The following is a 16,866-nucleotide window of genomic DNA, read 5'->3' on the forward strand; positions in this document are numbered from 1 at the left end:
ACACAGTTGTCAATAAGTGAGGTTGTTGTTAGGTCAACAAGTTAGGAAGATGACCAGAGTGAGGAAGTGGAAGAGGAGGCGGTGGACGATAATGTCACTGACCCAACCTGGAAAGGTGGCAAGACGAGCGAGGGCAGCAGTACAGAGGGGGAGGGATCCGCAGCACCGCAACAGGCTGGAAGAGGCATTGGGGTGGCAAAAGGTAGAACGCGGGCCACACCAAACAGGCATGCAACTGTTTCCCGGAGCACCCCCTTGCGGCAATCTCCCTTGCCAAGAAGTAGGTGTTCCGCAGTCTGGGCCTTTTTTAAGGAAAGTGCGGACGATAAAAGAATTGTCAATTGCAACCTGTGCCGTACCAAAATGAGCATGGGCGTGAAGACTAGCAACCTCACCACCACCAGCATGATCCGCCACATGGCATTAAAGCACCCTAATAGGTGGGCCGAACGCCTGGGTCCACAACCAGTGTCTGCGGGTCACACCACTGCCTCCTCTTCCCCTGTATTACGTGCTGGCCAATCCCCTGTCCAAGACGCAGGCCCGGATGCCTCCCGCCATGCACCTGGACCTTCGCAAGCACCATCAGCTAGCACATCTACTTCTGTGTCCCAGCGCAGTGTACAGATGTCTATACCCCAGGCCTTTGAACGAAAGCGCAAATACCCAGCCACCCACCCACAGGCCATAGCACTAAATGCACACCTTTCCAAATTGCTGGCTCTAGGAAATGTTGCCATTTAGGCTTGTGGACACTGAGGCTTTCCGCAGCCTGATGGCGGCAGCTGTCCCCGCGGTACTCTGTCCCCAGCCGCCAATATTTTTCACAGTGCGCTGTCCCAGCCTTACACCAGCATGTGTCTTGTAACATCACCCGTGCCCTGACCAACGCAGTTATTGGGAAGGTCCACTTAACGACTCACATATGGACAAGTGCTTTTTGCCAGGGACGCTACATTTCTCTGATGGCACACTGGGTGAACGTTGTCGAGGCCGGGAACGAGTCGTACCCTGGGATGGCACAGGTGCTACCAATGCCAAGGATTGCGGGCCCTACTGCCATCAGGGTTTCCACGCAACCTACGTTAGTGGCTGCAACCCCACCTCCTCCACCTCCTTCTCCACTTTCCTTCTCCACTTCCACCTCTGAATTATCATATTGCAGCACCAGTCAGCCATCCGTTAGTAGCTGGAAGCAGTGTAGCACTGCAGTTGGGAAGTGGCAAAAGCTCGGCAAGCTCACACACATACCATGCCTAGCCCACGTGTTCAACCTAGTGGTGCAGCATTTTCTCAAAACCTACCCCAATTTGCCTGAGCTACTGGTGAAGGTGCGCTGCGGGTGTGCCCATTTCCGCAAGTCATCGACAGCTTCCGCCGGTCTGGCAACGCTGCAGCAGCGCTTGCAATTGCCAGCTCACCGACTGATGTGCGACGTGAACACGCACTGGAACTCCATGTTCCACATGTTGGCCAGGCTTTGTGAGCAGCAGAGGGCAGTAGTGCAATACCAGCTGCAACATGGTCGTCGCCTTTCCAGTCAGCTTCGGCTCTTCACAAGCGACGAGTGGGCATTGATGTCTGACCTCTGTGAGGTTTTACGCAACTTTGAGGAATCAACACAGATAGTGAGTGGCGATAACGCTATTATCAGCGTAACCATCCCACTTCTGTGTCTACTCAAACGCTCGCTGCTCACAATTAAGGATGACACTTTGCATGTGGAAGAGGTGGAAATGGGGGAAGACATTACACAGGGTGATAGCCAGACCACCCTCAGTTCGTCTTCTCAGCGCAAATTGGACGATAAAGAGGAGGAGCAGGAGACGATTGCCTCTGCTACAGAGGGTAGTACCCATGGAAGTTTAATTCCATCTGTTCAGCGTGGGTGGGCAGAAGAGGAGTAAGTGGCTGAGGATATTAAGAGTCATCCTCCTGATGAGGACAGGGAAGTCTTGTCTGTTGGGACTCTGGCACACATGGCTGACTTTATGTTAGGCTGCCTTTTCCGTGACCCTCGCGTTGTACGCATTTTGGCCAACACTGATTACTGGTTGTTCACCCTTCTCAACCCCAGCTACAAAGAGAACTTCTCATCTCTCACTCCTGTGGTGTAGAGGACGAGCAAAATGGTGCAATACCAGAAGGTCCTTGGGGAAAAATTGCTCCAAAAATTTCCAGCTGACAACGGTGGCGGCAGAGTACGTAGTTCCTTGGCCAACCGTGGAGGGGAGGCGAGGGGAACACACAGCAGTTCCAACAGAGGAAGGGCAACTCTCTCCAAGGCCTGGGACAGTTTTATGACACCCTCAACCTAATGCGCGGCCTACTGTCACAAGGATGGAAACATTTTGGAAGATGGTGAAGGACTACGTGATATCTCTGTGCCTTACAACTATTGGATGTCCAAGCTGGACACGTGGTACGAACTTGAGCTCTACGCCTTGGAGGCGCTGGCCTGCCCTGCCGCCAGTGTTTTGTCAGAGTGTGTATTTAGTGCTGCTGGGGGCATAATAACTGATAAGTTCATCCGCCTGTCCACTGAAAATGCTGACCGGTTGACTCTTATAAAAATGAACAAGGCCTGGATTGCCCCTTACTTCTCTACTCCACTAGAGGAAAGTGGCTGAACATAAAGGCTCTCTAAATTTGGCTTTTTTGGTGTATTGAATACACTGTATTCCCATGCACCCCTTCCACCACTAAAAAGGGTATATGGTTAAATCTCCCTTTTCTCTTCCTCCTCCTCCATCATATCAACATGCTTATTTGGCTGCCCTCGCTCCTAATGTTTTAGAGGGTCAGCTCAGCAGCAGGCCCTCGGCCACAAAATTTTTAACATGGTCAGCTCGGCAGCAGGCCCTCTCCCACAACATTTTTTAGATGGTCAGCTTGGCAGCAGGCCCTCGCCCACAAAATATTTTTAGATGGTCAGCTCGGCAGCAGGTCCTCGCCCCTAATGTTTTAGAGGGTCACCAGCAGGCCCTTGCTCCTAATGTTTTTAAGGGGCACTAGTAAGCCATCAATCATAATTTTTCAAGGGTGTGCATGATGCCCTCCTTTATGTGTAATAAAGGATGTATTGGAGTGCCGGTTCCTTGTAATTTTTGGCAGCACTTGCACTTTATATACAAGTAAATATACATGAAAGAATGTTTCCTAACAATTTTTCCTCTAAAATCGATTTTATCTTTGGTTTTGTTGTGTATTATTGTCAGTCTGTAAAAGTGACGTACTACTCAGACAAGATCATTCGCAGCAGTGACCAGGGAGTCCAAGATGCATCCAGACATCCTCCCCATGCTGTTACCGAACCATTTTGGTGGTGTTTCCATCAATTTCTGACCTTTTCCTATGAACCAGATACCCAACCTTCTTTAGAGCAGGGGGTGCCTGGGTTATTGCTCGGGTTCTCCCATTGATTTCCATTGCCAGAGCATCCCAAAGTGTTCTACTCGAGCACCCGAGCACTTTGGTGCTCGACCAACACTAGTGTTCCTCTCCTAAACCCCATGGCCACTTCTCCTTCCCAACTGGGCTGTAGCCATGATGTATGGTTTTGACTGCACATGCATTAAGTGTCTTAGACTGGCAATGAATAATATGCATCATGCAGTCTGAGAAGCAGTACAGCCCTCTTGGGTGGCAGAAGAGGAGCCCAAAAATCTGCAACAAAAAAGATGAAAGGGAAGCATTAGATAAGTTTTCTGTTCGTTACTCAGTTAATGTGAAATATTTGTCACTTTAAATTTTGAGCCTACCTACAGTTTGCCCATAAAACTTTTCAACTTGCTGTTCCTCTTTAAGGATCTACAAAGTACGGAGAACCTTAGAAACATTTAGGGAACCAGAGCAAAAGACACTGCCTCGTATTTTGTATTTTCAGGTGCATAAGTTTCTGTATTTTCAATTATTGGTCTACATATCAGTATAGTATTATGATTCACCTGCATAATTCAAGATTATGTCATGTCACCTTTGTCACAGCCCTACAACAAAAAACATTCTCATTTAAAGCACCTTCATGGCATTATTGAAAAGCCTCCCCACACTCCGGAAACATCCAGTGTCTTGCTGGCTATTTTTCAGCCAGAGAAGGGAGTGGTTCAGATGACTTTCATCTATGAAGATATAAGGTCTAGCTTTGCTGAAGGACTTCAGCACAAATCCAGTCAACCTGTGGAAACACATTAGAGTTTAATATATTGTATATCTGTAACAATAACCAACAACGAATGGAATTCCTCGAGCTTCTCTACCCATCTCTAAACCGTCCAGTTTTATATTTCCAAAGCACCACTCTTGCCTATCATCCAAAAACAAACATAATTATGTATGTATGTGAGTACGTCACAATTCATTTTCAATAAATTGATTTGAGAAGTATGTTATAGCCTACTGTCTAACCTTCAACTACAGGTGAAACTCGAAAAATTTGAATATCGTGCTAAAGTCCATTTATTTCAGTAATGCAAATTAAAAGGAATTGCATTAATGCAGCTTAAAATTCGAATTTTGTGAAAAGGCTCAATATTCTAGGCTCAAAGTGTCACACTCTAGTCAGCTAATTAATCCATATCCCCTGAGCAAAGGGGACCGTACCTCAAAATTGTGACTTTGGGGTTTCGTAAGCTATAAGCCATAATCATCCAAATTATAACAAATAAAGGCTCGAAATATCTCGCTTTGCATGCAATGAGTCTATCTCATATGTTTGTTTCACCTTTTAAGTTGCATTACTGAAATAAATTAACTTTGCACGATATTCTAATTTTTCGAGTTTCACCTGCATATCAAAGTCAATCACAACACATCACAATGCCAGTATTGCTCACTGCTCCATGTTCTAGTGCTACGCTCTTGCTCCCAAGTTACGGTTTGTCCTTCATGGTGCTGTCCCACTCTGCTGACCTCCATTGATGACTTCATGTTCATGGCAACTGGCATGTCCCAAAGACAGCACCTCATGGGGAATTTCTGTAGGTATTTCACTCTCCAGACCTTGTCTGAACCTTAGATTAAGTGATCCTGTTCTTGTGTAATTTTCAGTATTTTATATCCTGAATCTGGTAATGAAAGTGGTACACCCAGACTATGCTCCTGTCTGTCCTTGGCATCCTTGTACTTTATTAACAAGTTTGACTCAAGTTTTCTGACTATAGCACTCTGATCTCTGGTACTTCTCCTTGACTTGGGCTATCCTCACAGTACAGACTCTTGGTCATCCTGACCTCTGCACTCATTTTTAAATCCAGTCTGTGTCTAACATCAATCAATTGGTGGCTTCTTCCGGGAACTTCCTGGGGATTCAACCAAAAAATCCATACTTTTGTGAAGAGGTTAAGAGTGGAGAACAGAAAAAATGTTTAGACTTCCCTGCTCTGGTTTAGTGCTGAATTAGCTGTCGAAGAAAGAGTCCATTGTCTTAACAAATTCCATAACATCAAAGTATATATCTTATTACATCTGGGTAAAGTGCGATTATTTGTGGTAAATGCTAAAATGTAAGGAATATTCAAAAGAGATAAAAAAGAATATAAAGACAAATCCACTAACCATGTGTTTCCCTCTTTGTCACTTTTTCCAAAGGCACTGTATGACCCATCATCGTGTTTATACCTTAGCTGACGCTGGTACCCTGTGAGAATAAGATACAATATAAATAACTGCTTTAATACTTTCATACTGTATGTAAAACAAAACTTTAGAATAACATGTAAAGTACAGTATTCATCAGCTTAACTACAAAAGGTCCTACAATAACACTTAATACAACTCTGTTCCAAGGAGAACCTACAAAACAGTATGGAATCCAATGGCTTTCTTGCAAAATCATTTTATTTTGTATTTGCAGACCATTCCAAATTTCACGCTGGTTTGTCCTTTCAGTGAATCTCCATGTCAATTTTTCCCCACAAAAAATTAGGCATGTGCATACAAACACAAACATACCCCCCAAAAAACATGCATTTACCATTTGAAATCATTGCTCATATCATACAGTATCCACATCAAACCAAATAATAATAATTTGTAGCATAATGTCTGTTTAATCTTATGTGAAAACCACTCCGATATAAATTTTCAAACCACCATGGTGGAATTGAATTACAGTACCTAGCTATTTTGTGAGAAAAAAATGAGTAAACTTTAGAACAGGGGTAGATATATTCCTTTGTCAGATTTGTAAATGGAAATGAATAATAAAATTATAGAGAAATTCATGCTAATAAAAAGAAAAGCAATGGATGAAGGATTTCTCACCTTTCTCCAGGAATGTTTTGGCTTTGCTCTGAATTTCTTTGTTTAGTTGATGTGATTTTTCTAGATACTGCAGGATGTAGATATTAGGTGCAAACAAAACCATATTCTGTTCTCCACAACCATATGGCATGGCCAGGAGACGATCAAGGTTCTGCATAGCTGTGCCCATTAGATCTCCTGCAATGTAATAACATCATTCAAATATAACAATAATAGCATATTGATGACATCAGAGAAATTTTACTAAGCTAGATGTGCTAGACTTACGGGTATGGCTCAATTTGACAAAAAACTGCATGCAGGCCTTGCATCACATTATGTATTTTAGCCATTTTTATATCTCAGTAGGCAATGGGGTATGGCTTAGAGTGGGTGGGTCATGACTTACCAAAAGGAATATGGCTTAAAATGCAAAAGTGTGCCAAAATTGTGTCAATTTTGGTGCAAACCTTTGGAGCAAAGTGAGCCAACCAATAGGTAGTGTAAAGTTAGACAGTCATACAGTGCCAGCCACTGTGATACATTTGTCATCTATAGACTGCCTGGTCCAAGTTTAAATTGGCTAAATATTACCCAAATCTGCCCCATCATATTCAGCATTGAGGAGCCTGGGTATGTGAGCAAATTAGTGGTCATCACTGATCTGTTACCAAAGACCACCAAGAAATTGCTACTCATCCACTTCCATAGACCACCATAGATGCTGACACTAACTCCTCCTCTTCATTAGACCACCATGGATGCTAACAATAACCCCTCCTCTATATTAGATGACAAAGGATTGCATTGGAATTCTAAAAAAGACACTATTGTCAGTTGTCAAGCTCTTTAAAGACATGTCTTCTAAACATCTGTCAGATGGGGTATAGCATACTCTAATAGTTTATATAGATCATAAATCATAGATCTTACCCAAAACTGTTATATATGCTCTTGCAGAATCCTTTAGAATATTTTCAGGGACCTTTAGTGATAACTCTTCTGGTTTAGGCTGATCTGGAATATAATGTAAAAGAAGTTGTGCAGGATTAGAAAAACATGGTTGCTTTCATCTGGAGCAGAGTGGGAATACCAGACAATTATAAAATACTGTATTAATATGTACATATAAACTAAAAGTAAATGTAATATCCTCCCCAAAAACATAAAGGTAAGGATTTCTTACCTCCTTCTTTGATACAGATCAGATTGCTGTGTGCTTTTTCCTCAAGAATACCTCCAGGCTAAAAAGATCACAAATATGGGGTCACAAATATCAAAAGACACACAAACACAATATATCACCACAAAACTGCAAAGTTAGAATAAGGCAAATAATCGTTTACCGGTATAAAATCCAATGGGAATTAGAAGAAGGTAGCAACAGCCTCTGCAGAACTTATATGTATACTTCACAGCTTAAAGTATAGCAGATTTTTTTTTAGTTTGGATAATGGCTAAGCTGCATCGTAGAATCATAACTATGAAGGAGCAGGTGTTTTTGGGCTTCCCTAAAGGTTTTTTTCAGCCATATTATCCCTATTTCAGTTACACAGTTAGGCTAGATCTACACAACGACATTTTGTCGCACCAATGTCGCGAGGCAATTTTTATAATGATATGCGACTGTAGCAAAAAATCCATCCAAGATGGCAGCGTTTTGGTCTCCGGCTCCAGAGCGGAATGGTGACTGAATGGAGGCAAACTGATGCCTTCTGAGCGGATCCTTTTTTATTCAGAATGCATTAGGGCAAAACTGATCTGTTTTGGACCGCTTGTGAGAGCCCTGAACGGATCTCACAAACGGAAAGCCAAAACGTTAGTGTGAAAGTAGCCTTACAGACACAAAGGAGGCTCCTATAATGTTCATAAGCTGTATAGAAACAGTTGTTTTATCAGGCTTAGAATCTCTGCTAGCTTTGACATGTCTCCATTTCCTGTGAGCCATCTTCTGAGTCTCTGTTACTAGAGATGGATTTTGCCTGACAACATGCAGTGAACTGCAAATTAGGCGGAAGTGCAAACCCTAGTGGCCATGACTTTACTTTTTTTCAGGTGGATGCAGACATATTTATTAAATAAAGTGATTTAAAAATGTGCTGTTTATACCATTCTCTAGGCGTTAAATATTGATGACTTATTCTATGGATAGATTATGAATATTAGATGAATGGTGGTCTAACTTCAGGCACCCCTACCGATCTGTTCTTAGAAGACATTGTGGCGCTCAGCTCAAAAAACTCCCTTAGTATTATGAGAGCTTGTGCTACTCCTAATAACCTCTAATGTATTATAGTTTTCCACAACATCCAAGTTATACATAATATCATGCCTTGACATCTATGGTGTCCTACTGCACCTTCATATGCTTCTGATATTGTACGGAGTCACATAGAGGTGTTTTAGTGTTGGATTCCATATCAATCTTACTGTAATACAAATTATGCATGTCAAAGACCAGGGACTCTATGTGCCTCTGTACAGCCTTCTGTACCTATCTTGTATGTTTTGACTGAAATCAAAAAGACTCATTACTCAACTAACATCTATAGCCATCCTAACCAATGACCTATTGGAACCTGGCCCATTGGAGCACTCACCCTTGAACTGTCTCCTATTAAATGTCTGGTCATTCTTGATGCAAACCACAAAGTTTGTGGGCTCTTCTAATCTGTCTTGTGATGTAAATTCCGGCAGGATGTTCTGGTAGAGAACAGCCTGCTGGAATTCACCAGATCCAGCACTGCCAGATGCCGACAGAATGGCCGTGGGCCCCATTAAGTATAATGGTTTGGGTGGAGATCCGGCCGCATTCCAGAAGACAATGCAGGAGATCGGCTGGACTCAATTGATAACATTGTCTGCATGAACAGCTCAATGGAATTCACACTGGAGGTGTGAAACTAGCCTTGGAATAAAAAGATTGCACACTCACCTGTATGAGTACTGACTTTACAATGGTATCAGTTCTGCCTTGCTTTGGGACAATCGGTACCTCATTTTCACATAATTCCTCAGTGTCCACAGCTTCTGTCTTTACTGTGATATTCACATCACCTCGGAAGGGATAGAAACATGGTATAATATTGTTAGATAATGGTTGTGGAACCACTGTGCCAACTAACTGATTTGACTGTGGGCTGCACCTGAAGGCATTATACTGGTGGTCCTGTGGTTTTAACCCTTTAACCCCTATACAGAGATCTGGTTCTCGCTGCAGGGCAGCCACCAGGCCACTACCTCTTGGAATAGTCCTGGTATAGTTTGAAGCTGACACACGGATCAGAGACTCCAGTGCAAAACACAGGAAGCACAGCCAACATCATACACAGGGCCAGACAAAGAATTGGCAGGATATAAGCAAGTCCAAGGCAAAACATAGACAGAACCAGAATGAGGATAAACAGGCAGAGAACATGCAACGTTGATGGAACAGACTTCAGGACACGGTTTAGAAATAGCAGATACATTAGCAGAAACTAGTAAGATGGAACAGGCACATAACTCTTGGTCACAGTTCAGACATAACAGGTCCAGGTACACGAATATAAGCGCCATCACTAAACAAAAAGAATCTTTGCAGATCGAACAAAATCTGTGTTCAGAATCTGAGTTGCACAACCAGGGGCAAGACACAAACTCAGGACATGTATTTTAAAAAAATAAGACATGTGCAGAAAGATTATCCGTGCCACAAAAATCGATTCCAATAAGGTACAATTGATTGACCCCGGTATGTGACAAGCCATGGGTTGTATCATATGTCATCCATGCAATAAAGTTAAAACCTCCATGTATTATTCAGAATAAATGATGACATTTCATTCACTTCAGATTTTTATCAAATTATATCTAGCTAGTCAAGTGGTGACCAGAGTGTTAGTATACATTGGTTGGGCTGGAGGATGCTTAGGCTGAAAACTTTTTTCCCAGTTTCTTTCTCATTTTCTGTCCTTATTACAGTGACATTTTGTTACATTGTATCTACATTAAATAAAGCAGGTTTAAGAAAAAACAAAATGTGGTTTATTTTCTGTTATATGTCTCCATGGTAACAGACTACAAATAAACCTTGTGTAATCTGAACCTGCAGTCATGTTCTCTTCCATATAAACTCTTCTTTTGCTAACCTACCAAAGGTATGCTAAGAAGTAGTGTAAAGCAATATGACTGCAGGATCTGACTACACAGGGTTTGTTTGTAGTCTGTTACCATAGAGAAATATAGGTCTATATAGACACAAAACAGTACAAAAAATTAGTCAGGACTGTTTGTAAAGTGGCTTCATATTTCATGTTAGATGCCCTGGAACAATAAACAGTTTGCAAAGGGGATATAAGTGTAGCCGTGAAGCTGAAAATCCAAGTAATCTAGACTTGGAACAGGTCATTGTTAGGCAGTTTTAACCTAGTATGCAGCCTGTCATACATGACAGCTGTTAATATAAAAGCACGATTGGCACTTAGCTAAAGGTAGAAATCTGCAATCTGAAATATTTATAAAACTATCAAAGTAGTATTTTTTTTTAAATGAACAAATTTTTAACGGTTTTATCTATTGACATTGAATACATTTCAGAAATTTTACAGTTTTCCAAATCATGATGGGCTTCATGACTTTTACCTAGTTTAGAGGCTTTTAGGTTCCAGTAGAAGGTTTTGCTCTCATCTTCACACAGACAACTGATATACTGACAGTCAGGGCATGGTTTTTGTTCTAACTCATCAGTGGTCTTCAGAGTGATTTGCACCTGACAAAATATGTGAGAACAAAAGGATATTTAGATCTACAAGACTTCTGGCAAAATAAAAGTCAAGTCAAGATGCTTTTTGCTCTTTCCACAACTCCAGTAGACGTCAATGAAGGGGGCTGTACACTTTCTCCATTTAAAGGGAACCTGTCACTGGGAATTTGTGTATAGAGCTGAGGACATGGGTTGCTAGATGGCCACTAGCACATCCGCAATATCCAGTCCCCATAGCTCTGTGTGCTTTTATTGTGTAAAAAAACATTTGATACATATGCAAATTAACCTGAGATGTGTCCTGTCCCTGAGATGAGTCCAGCGGGAAGGAGCCCAGCACCGCCCTGCTTCCTCAGAATCTCCTCCTTGCTCCCCAACGTCAGAAAGCTAGATCCCTGTAATCTCGCGATGTGCGAGCTAGCGCATGCGCAGTGTTGTCATAGTGTTCCTTCCCTGTGCTAGCATCAGCCTCAGGGAACAAACTGCGCATGCGCTAGCTCGTGCATCGCGAGATTACGGCGCTCTAGCTATCTGACGTCGGGGATCAAGGAGGAGATTCTGAGGATGCGGGGCTGGACTCCTTCACGCTGGACTCATCTCAGGGACAGGACACATCTCAGGTTAATTTACATATGTATCAAATCGTTTTTTTTTACACAATAAAAGCACACAGAGCTATGGGCACTGGGTATTGCGGATGTGCTAGCGGCCATCTAGCAACCCATGTCCTCAGCTCTATACCCAAAATCCTGGTGACAGGTTTCCTTTAAGGCTACTTTCACACTAGCATTTTTTGCGGATACGTCATGGATCTGCAAAAATGCTTCCGTTACAATAATACAACTGCATGCATTCGTCATGAACGGATCCAGTTGTATTATGTCTTCTCTAGCCATGACGGATCCATCTTGAACACCATTGAAAGTCAATAGGGGACAGATCTGTTTTGTATTGTGCCAGATTGTGTCAGAGAAAACGGATATGTCCCTATTGACTTACATCTATTTGGCTCCGCCTCGTCAGGCGGACAGCAAAACGCTGCACGCAGTGTTTTGGTGTCCACCTCCAGAGTGGAATGGTGACCGATCGGAGGCAAACTGATGCATTCTGAGCAGATCCTTTTCCATTCAGAATGCATTAGGGCAAAACTGATCCGTTTTGGACCGCTTGTGAGAGCCCTGAATGGATCTCACAAACGGAAAGCCAAAACGCTAGTGTGAAAGACTTTGTCAACTCCGCCCCCCTCCCAAACTACAATAATCAGTAAATAGCTTAAAAGCCTGCAAATGTATAATTACACATTCTTTTGTATTAGAGGCCGATGAGATTTCTTAAATGAAATATCCATAGCACTTACATAACAAGTATACACTGTTACAGTATGGGTGTTATATGTAGTGCTCTATTAAGTAATGCTGAAAAGGACTTTTGGGTGGAGCATTGTTTGAGAAGCCTTGCCGTCAGCTCCATAAGCAATCTGTATGGTCAGGAGAGCTCACATACTGTGCCTTGTTTCATCACAAAGGCACTACAGAGGGGAGATTCATTGTTCATTTGTAATTATACTATTGTGTCAGTTGTCACTTTTGTTACCTTTATACATTGTTTCAGGTAGTTAAAGACTGAGGCTTTGAGGGTAAATGACTCTCCTCTGACAACAGAGTACGGGAGGGTAAGATCGACAAAGAACGGCTGGAAAACTCTAAGGGATGACGAAGGAGAAATGCCAAATCCACTGGGTCCCATACATACGGCTCCTGCATTCCAGTCAGTGATGGTATCTGGAGCTCGATAGTGAAGTTCTGTTTTGCCCGATTCTCTATATAGAACAAATTGAATACCTTTTTAAAATAATATATTAATCCAATGGGGGAGGGTAACTCAAAGATTGACACTCTATCTTGTATCAGCATGTACAGTATACAGATATAGCTGTCAATGACCTCCCACTGGAGGCAAAATACAAGTTTTACTGAATCTAATTCCTCAGAATTATGTATCAGTCTTCCAGCTATTTAACATCCTGCCTGCCTATTGGACAGCATGTGGTAGGTTAATAAATGTGTACCAGAATTGGTACTCATAATACAGTTTGATTTAGCCACAGAAAATTTATACCGGCAACTGAGAAGTGCTGTTAATTCTAAAGGAGCCTGGATGCCACTCTGGCCAAAGCTAACACTGTGAGCCCACAAAGAGTGATGGCCATTTTACTCTTGCCAATTTACAGGCCCCTGATGACACAGGGTAATATGTTGCCCAGAAACAAGATGACAGATACAATCATCTGAGTGTTTGCTCATTCATTGGATGATTGGTAGCACATTCACACTGGCCAATTATCGGGAACTAGTGATCCATAAAAGGGCCTTAAAGGGAACCTGTCATGTGGATATTTGATTATAATATAACTAATTATATACAATCATTAACTACTAAAAAGTGCCTTAGATGTATTCACTTACTGGTGTGACAGATGGTTACCTCATATTATGCACACAAAGATGCCACATGCCGCATGCTAATGAGCTGATTTGAGTCCAGCGTGATGTCATTGAGTCCAGCGTATATATAATTCAGAGCTATAGCCACTCCCCTGCCCACCTGCTGCTGATTCATATGGAAAATCACTGTCATTCAGCAGCAGGTGGGCGGGGAGAGTCAGGAGCTCATGAATATTCAGGAGTCAGGACTCATCGTTATCAGCTAGAGCTTTTCAATACAAGATGTTAGCAGATTGACTGGGTCAATTAAAGAAAGTGACCCAGCATTTTGAAAAGAAATAGTCACTTATTTATGTTACCCTTAGTTAGGACACCATAAAACTAGTGACAGGTTGCCTTTAAGGAGCAAATTGTGAATTTGATGGTCATTTGGAATTTATGTTACCTGCTGTCACACTACTAAGAAGATAAAAATGGTTGGAAAATAAATTTGCCATCTCTCATAGCAAAAGAGCAACCTCCATAAAGTGGGTTGAATTAGATAAGACATAGCTCTTTCATTAGTCTAATGGACTGGATCTAAGTATTCATCCCAGCACAGATTTTTTTTTTCAACAATGATGTCTCTAAAATGGTTTCTATGGGAAACCAAGAACAAAGTTTCACATGTTTTCCTGATGCCTTTTGTGATTCTATGATGATGAGCTGCTGAGAACCTGATACTCAAAGCAGCCCCAAACCATAACATTTCCACCAACATACATTACCATTTTATGTCTGACTCTTTGAGTGAAATGTTGTCTTTCATTTCTGCCAGTTGGGTGTTCTGCCAGTTCTACTCGTTGGGTGTCTTGTCTCTCCGGAGCACATGGTTCCAGAAATTCTAGTGTTTTCACAGGTAATCTATGGATAATCTATGTCTTGATATTCTGCACTTTCTGGACTACAGTATTTTTTCTTGGCACCTTCTATACAGCCTCTTATTAATAGTAGACTGATAAAAAAAAAGTAGGCAGAGCTACCAGTAGATCCTGTGATTCTGGGGTTCTTAGAGACTTACTTCAGCATTTTGCATTCTACTGGGCTAAACCTGCTAAAATGGATTGGCCTGGGCAAGCCGTCTCCACAGATGATCTGTCTGAGAGTGAAATGATTGAAGCCCAATGGTATGGTAATTATTTTTAACCCTATTCCAGACCCAATTGCATCCATAACCTTCTCTGTGATGGTCTTGAGGATGTGTAAGTTCTCAGGGGATGTGTCCATTTGCTGCTGCTTTCTCCATGTAACTGTCACACTTTCTAACAGTAGATATAGCTGGTGACAGTTGAAGGATGGAACTGAGCATGTGGACAAACAGCAGGTGACGCTATATATATATATTTTATTGAACAACTCAATGGCTAAACAAAATTTTTAATTACGTACATGCAATTACCAAAGCATTAAGATTCACTAGTTGGTTCGAAAACTGTAGAATATTTTTCATAGGACAAGCCCTTTAATTTTTCGACAGAAGGAATTACATATCTGCTAATTTTTATGTTCAATGGGGTAGCTGCAAGAGTTGCAGAAATTCAGAATTCAAGTAAGCTTCCTTTAAAGGGACTATCCCATTATTAATGAATAAAGTGAAAATCAGACAACACAAAGTACGTACATGAAAATCTCTTTCTAACAAAGGTAGAACCTGCCCTGTACTACACATGTAATGGTGAGCGAATCGAAGTCCACGAAGGATAAATTTCAGGATAAATTTCTCCTTGAAGCCGAATTTCCTCATGCTGGTGGCGAAACAATTTAACCTGAAATAGTGTAAAAAACAAACAAAAAAAAATCCTACTTACATGATCCATTAGCTCGCCACAGGCCAGCGGCCTCCATGCTTGAAGATCTAGCATAAAATCCTGAGCAAGCTGACGTATGACATCACCACGCCAGCCAGTGTGATGAAGTAATCTCGGGCCGTGCAAGATTTCATACCAGAACGTACCGTAAATGGATCAGGTAAGTATTATTTCTATTTTTTTTTATTCTACACTCTGTTATTTATATCAGATGCCACGATCAGCTATGAACGTGGCATCTGAGGGGTACAAGGACAGGGGGCAACGCAATCTCCCATCCCTGTCATTGCACCCACTAATTACAAAGAAATGCGCTTCGTGACAAAGTATTTCGCCACAAAGCAAAATTTTTTGTAAAATTCGGCAAAGAAGCCAAATCAAATTTTGCTGATCTCTACTCACATGAACCCTGATATCGCGCCCCCCATTTATTTCTTCAATTGTTCTGGTACATTTATTTCAAGCTGGCAGATGAGGAGGTGTGTCCTTTCTCAGAGGATGTGTCCTTTTTTCTGTGGCACAGGGAATGTGTCCTTTCACAGGGGGTGTGACCTTTCTGATGCAGCTTTCTGCCTGTAATGCTGGGTTCACACCTGAGCGTATTCGATAAGCGCTGTTTACAGGCGTTTTTATCGGGCGTTTTTGAGGCGTATTTTGGGGCGTTTTTGTATTTTGGAAATGCGCGTACTTGCTATTGACCACAGTGGCGTACAATGAAAAACAGAGGTGTTACGCGCGACAATACGCCCCAAAGAAGCTCCTGTACTTCTTGGGCGTAGGGCGTTTTACAGCGCGTTCGTACGCGCTGTAAAACGCTCAGGTGAGAACCATACCCATAGGGAAACATTGTTTTTTGCCTGTTGAGCATTTTACAGCGCGTAGGAACGCGCTGTAAAATGCTCAGGTGTGAACCTAGCCTATCTGTCACAGCCTCTAACAGTAGATAGGACTTGTGTGAACCTTTCAGTAAGATTGACAGAGAAGTAAGAAGAAGTGAGGGAAAAAAAAGCAGGCGGCGCGATACAGTTAGATTTTATTGAATAATTTGGTGGCTCCAGTGGCGTACCAAGGGGGGGGCGGGGGGGGGGGCGGCCCGCCCCGGGTGCCACTCACAAGGGGGGTGCCAGCCGCGACTGAGGATAAAAAAAAAAAAATGTGGCGAGTGGGCCGGCCCAGGCGTGGCGCTGTGATAGGGGCAGGGCTCCAGATGGTCTCTCCCTCCCCCTGTACAGCTGCCGCCGTGGCCAATAAGAAGAGGGACAGGGCCGGGGGAGGGGCTGTGGCCACTGCGCCACCAATGAAGATAACTGACCTGTTAATACAAATGCAGGAGGCGGGTGCTGGAATCAAATAGCCGGCACCCGACCTCTATGACAGGAAGCTGCGATCAGCCTCATCAGCGGCAGTTAACCCCTCAGGTGCTCCCTGTCATAGAGGTCGGGTGCCGCTATTTGATTCCGGCACCCGCCTCCTGCATTTGTATTAACACTCAGTTATCTTCATTAACATTGAGTGCGGCCCCCCCCCCCCCCAGTATAATAAACATTGAGTGCGGCCCCCCCAGTATAATAAACATTGAGTGCGGCCC

General features: G+C 42.7%; 1 protein-coding gene across 1 annotated transcript in view; it reads right to left on the minus strand.

Annotated features, from left to right (window-relative positions):
- LOC121004844 (alpha-2-macroglobulin-like) overlaps positions 1-16,866 on the minus strand; it is a 176,895-nt gene that overhangs the window by 33,475 nt on the left and 126,554 nt on the right. Inside the window, exons 19-26 of the mRNA XM_040437236.1 lie at positions 12,581-12,806; positions 10,867-10,993; positions 9,179-9,300; positions 7,430-7,487; positions 7,177-7,260; positions 6,265-6,441; positions 5,557-5,638; positions 4,021-4,177 (exon numbers count right to left, since the gene is read on the minus strand). Coding sequence (XP_040293170.1) covers positions 4,021-4,177; positions 5,557-5,638; positions 6,265-6,441; positions 7,177-7,260; positions 7,430-7,487; positions 9,179-9,300; positions 10,867-10,993; positions 12,581-12,806 — 1,033 coding nt within the window. The remainder of the gene's footprint in view (positions 1-4,020; positions 4,178-5,556; positions 5,639-6,264; positions 6,442-7,176; positions 7,261-7,429; positions 7,488-9,178; positions 9,301-10,866; positions 10,994-12,580; positions 12,807-16,866) is intronic.

This window comes from Bufo bufo, chromosome 6 (genome assembly GCF_905171765.1).
Source record: "Bufo bufo chromosome 6, aBufBuf1.1, whole genome shotgun sequence".
Lineage (NCBI taxonomy): Eukaryota > Metazoa > Chordata > Amphibia > Anura > Bufonidae > Bufo > Bufo bufo.